Below are 5,000 nucleotides of genomic sequence, written 5' to 3'. Positions count from 1 at the left end.
AAGTTTCAGGCTTTATACTAATTTTCTTCGTCATTGAATTGATTTTGTTAAGCTGGTGATCAAGTTGATAAAGATAACAAAGTTAATGCTTCTATTTTTCTCATTAATTTTTCCTTCGTTGTTCACTTCAATATTTTTACTTTCACTTCATCATTTTTTTTCTTTCATACCTGACCTCATCATTCATTTCTCCTTCCTAGTTCACCTCACTCTTCATTTATCCTTCATTGGTCACTTCAATAATTTTCCTTAATAGCCCCCTTCACCATCCCTCTCTCTCCTTCATACCTCCCCTCACCATTATAGTCACTTCAACCATGTTCCTTCATACCTTAAGCTCACCTCACAATCCCTAATTTCCCTCCAAACCTCACCTCACAATCCCTTTTTTTCCTCCAAACCTCACCTCACAATCCCAAATTTCCCTCCAAACCACACCTCACAATCCCTAATTTCCCTCCAAACCTCACCTCACAATCCCTTTTTTTCCTCCAAACCTCACCTCACAATCCCTAATTTCCTTCCAAACCTCACCTCACAATCCCTTTTTTTCCTCCAAACCTCACCTCACAATCCCTAATTTCCTTCCAAACCTCACCTCACAATCCCTAATTTCCCTCCAAACCTCACCTCACAATTCCTCATTTTCCCTCCAAACCTCACCTCACAATCCCAAATTTCCCTCCAAACCACACCTCACAATCCCTAATTTTCCCTCCAAACCTCACCTCACAATCCCAAATTTCCCTCCAAACCACACCTCACAATCCCTTTTTTTTCCCTCCAAACCTCACCTCACAATCCCAAATTTCCCTCCAAACCTCACCTCACAATCCCTAATTTTCCCTCCAAACCTCACCTCACAATCCCAAATTTCCCTCCAAACCTCACCTCACAATCCCTAATTTTCCCTCCAAACCTCACCTCACAATCCCTAATTTTCCTCCAAACCTCACCTCACAATCCCTAATTTTCCCTCCAAACCTCACCTCACAATCCCTAAATTTCCCTCCAAACCTCACCTCACAATCCCTAATTTTCCTCCAAACCTCACCTCACAATCCCTGATTTCCCTCCAAACCTCACCTCACAATCCCTAATTTTCCTCCAAACCTCACCTCACAATCCCTAATTTTCCTCCAAACCTCACCTCACAATCCCTGATTTCCCTCCAAACCTCACCTCACAATCCCTAATTTCCCTTCAAACCACACCTCACAATCCCTAATTTTCCCTCCAAACCTTACCTCACAACCCCTCATTTTCCCTCCAAAACCTCACCTCACAATCCCTAATTTTCCCTCCAAACCACACCTCACAATCCCAAATTTCCCTCCAAACCTCACCTCACAATCCCAAATTTCCCTCCAAACCTCACCTCATCTCAACAACAACCACACTACCTACCACACAGGTCCGTGCGTGGCTGGCGTCGTTGGCCTCACCATGCCCAGGTACTGTCTCTTCGGCGACACAGTCAACACGGCTTCGCGGATGGAGTCTAACTATTGAAAATATTTTTAAAAGAAAAAAAAAATAAAAGGCCCACACCGCTCGGGAGAGCAACTCCGAATTCACATATCTCAAGCCAATAAGCTGATGCTGGATAAGATCGGCGGGTATATTGTGGAGAAACGTGGACTTACTTACGTTAAGGTTGGTGTGATTTGGGTGTCTTTGAGTGGTATTTTTTTTTTATATGGTATGGAATGGTGATATGGATATTGATGATGATGGTACTGATGATGGTGATGATAATGAGGATAATCTGTATGATGATAACGATAGTAATGATAATAATAATAGTGATGATAATTATGATGATAATGATAGTAATGATAACAATTGGAATAAGCGATAACAATAACGAATAATAGTAATAATATCAATAATGATGATGGTAATAATGATAATGATGATGATTATGATAATGATAATAGTAATGAAAATGATAATAATAATAGTAATAAAAATAGGGATACTACTAATGATGATAATGATGATAAGGATATTAACAATAAGAACGATAAGGATAAGGATGATAATGATAATAATGATACTGATGATAGTAATAATAACAATAATGATAATAATAATGATAACAATAATGATAATAATAATGATAACAATAATGATAATAATAATGATAACAATAATGATAATAATATTGATAACAATATTGATGATGAAGTTCATGATAATAATGATGATAATAGTCACAATGCCAAGAATGATAACGCTAGTACTAATGATAGTAATAATGATAAGGATAAAAACAATGCTAGTAATAATAACCATAATAATGATGATAACAATACTGATAATAATTATGAAGATGATAACAACATAATAATTAGGGTAGTAATAATGATAACAATGATAACAATAATCATAATGATAATAATAAAATGATAACAACAAAATAATGATGAGGATGATGATAATGATAATGATATTGTTGATAGTAATAACAATAACGATAGCAATTGCATGCACCTTTGTAACCCCGGCCACGCCCCTTTTTCCCCCAGGGCAAAGGTCAGATGATGACGTGGTGGTTAGTAGGAATCCAGAAGCCAGACGCGAGGAACCCAAACGCCCCCGTAGACAGTCAAGCCACAACGACACCCCCGCCCACAGATGAGATTCATCCCATCGCCGCCCACACGCCCACCTCCAGTCCCCAAGCCCCGCCTCTTGCTCAAAATCCTGCCGTGTCGTCCGCAGAATCTTCCGGCCATAGTCTTGTAGGATACGGCATGCCCCTTCTTCGTAAGGCGAGCTCTTCGAGTTCCTTTTCCGACCGCGTCCCTTCGCTCAGCCTCGCGCCTTCGTGTGACACGCCCTTTGGTCATGGCGGTCGCGAATTCACCCGAGGAAGTCCCACGTCTGCTGCCAATCAGGGGTCGGAACTCACGAATTCATCTTCCGTTACTCATGACGTCGAGGTGACTCACGTTCCTGCCATTTCTCAAGGTGTCTGGACTCACCAACTCATCCTCCTTTACTTCATGACGTCGAGGGGACTCATAATACCCAGCCATCCACTCAAAGACCCGATTTAGTAACTCGCCCTCGTTGACTCACGAAGTCGAAGTGACTCACCCTCCTGTCTCGACGCGATAGAACGAAATAGAACCGAATCACTAACTCACCCACCTTTATCATGGACATTGCGATAAACTCACATCCCAGCTCTAGTCCAATGTTCCCTCACTCCTCACACTCCCTCACAAACCACGGAATGTTTCCTACAGCGGCCCCTCTCCCGCTGCCAAAGCACGGAGAGTGAGAGGAGCTCCAGGCTTCCTCTGGACGCTCTCGCAGGCGGGAATGGACACAGGTGAGTCCATGTTGAGATGGGAAATGGTTTTTCGAGACGGAATTATTTTTTCTTTATTTTTCTTTGGTCTCTTTATTTGGAATGTTTTTTGATTCGTCTTGTGTGTTGTTTCGGGGGTAGGGCTTATGGTGTATGATGATGATTGTAATTTGTATACATATATACATGTATATACATAGACACACACACACACATAACATATGCACACACACACACACACACACACACACACACACACACACACACACACACACACACACACACACACACACACACACAAAATACACACACACACACACACACACACACACACACACACACACACACACACACACAAACACACACACAAACACGCACATACACACAAAACACGCGACTACAAAACACACATTACCCCCCCCCCCCTCAAAAAGAAGAAGATAATAATAATAAAATAAATAAACAAACAAACAAACAAACAACCCAAACCAACACATAACCAAAACAAAACAAAACTGAATATCAAGTTGATCCTTCCTCTAATCATAATCACCAGAACGGCACCAGAAACCGCAACAGCTGATCTGGAAGCCCCTTTGTTCAACCGGGGTGTCGACAGCTCCTCCGTTCAAGACATGATGCAGACTGTTCAAACATCTCCTTGCAAAGCAGGTAAATATTCTTGGTGAAAATGTTGGGTTGAAGTTCAAAGGTGATTGGTATGGCTTGAGTTTTTTTTTTTTTTTTTTTTTTTTTTTTTTTTTTTTTTTTAGGGGGGGGGGGCTATGTATGAATGTATTTTATTGTTTGTATTGTGTTGTGTTGTATTGTATTATATTGTATTGTTGAGTCTGTTTTTTGTTTATTGTTGTTATCAGTAAAACAAAATAAGTCTTGTTTTATCATTATTGTTATTATTATTACCATTATTATTACTGATATCATCGTTATTGTTATTATCCGCATCACTATTATCATATCCATTATGATTACTTTTATCATCATCGTTATCATCGCTGCTGTTGTTGTTATCTTTATCATTATCATTATCATCATTATTTTCATTACGCTTATCATTTCTACTCGAATAAATAATTACATTTTGTCAATATATCATCCCACCATCCAACCCATATATCTCTTATCCCAAACCAATCACCAATATTATCACCACCAATCACCCTCATCACCCATCCCACATCACATCATCACCAATCACATCACATTTCTCCACCATCTTAATACATAACATCATAAACCATCGCATTACAAATCACATCACCAATACATTCACACCAATCAATACCAACATTCACATCACCACAATCACTTCACATCATCCATTATAACATCACACATACATCACACAATCGCACCACACCAAACACTTGATCACCTTATCTAAAAAAATACACCAATACCATCACCACAATACCAAGTTAACACACTCTCATCACACAATCACCATTCTCACCTATCACCATCACCACAACGGCCTCACACCATCTCCATCACCACAATTACTACACAATACATACCACACTCACCATACCACAATACCTCACCACAATCACATCACACCACTCACCTCACACCAATACCATCCACAACGGAATCACCCACTACATCAAAATCACATCACACCAATTACCTCATCACCAATCACCATCACCACCAA

The 5,000-nt window shown here is 40.0% G+C and overlaps 3 protein-coding genes across 3 annotated transcripts in view; all 3 read left to right on the top strand.

Moving 5' to 3' along the window:
• The window catches only part of LOC147467200 (atrial natriuretic peptide receptor 2-like), a 16,604-nt gene extending 15,092 nt beyond the window's left edge, over positions 1 to 1,512 (top strand). The window contains exon 5 of the mRNA XM_086532475.1: positions 1,415 to 1,512. Coding sequence (XP_086388601.1) covers positions 1,415 to 1,512 — 98 coding nt within the window. The remainder of the gene's footprint in view (positions 1 to 1,414) is intronic.
• LOC122248632 (guanylate cyclase 32E-like) overlaps positions 1 to 5,000 on the top strand; it is a gene marked incomplete in the record, with an annotated part of 88,453 nt that overhangs the window by 49,557 nt on the left and 33,896 nt on the right.
• LOC147467199 (uncharacterized) lies at positions 1,568 to 3,961 on the top strand. Its single transcript, XM_086532474.1, has 4 exons — positions 1,568 to 1,656; positions 2,532 to 3,064; positions 3,258 to 3,343; positions 3,879 to 3,961. Exons 1-4 carry the CDS (start codon positions 1,600 to 1,602, stop codon positions 3,959 to 3,961), a joined length of 759 nt encoding a protein of 252 aa, XP_086388600.1. The 5' UTR covers positions 1,568 to 1,599.

Source organism: Penaeus japonicus, unplaced genomic scaffold (assembly GCF_977035675.1).
Source record: "Penaeus japonicus unplaced genomic scaffold, GWHDUDI00000001_assembly GWHDUDI00000037, whole genome shotgun sequence".
Lineage (NCBI taxonomy): Eukaryota > Metazoa > Arthropoda > Malacostraca > Decapoda > Penaeidae > Penaeus > Penaeus japonicus.
This window is presented reverse-complemented; position numbering and strand designations above follow the sequence as displayed.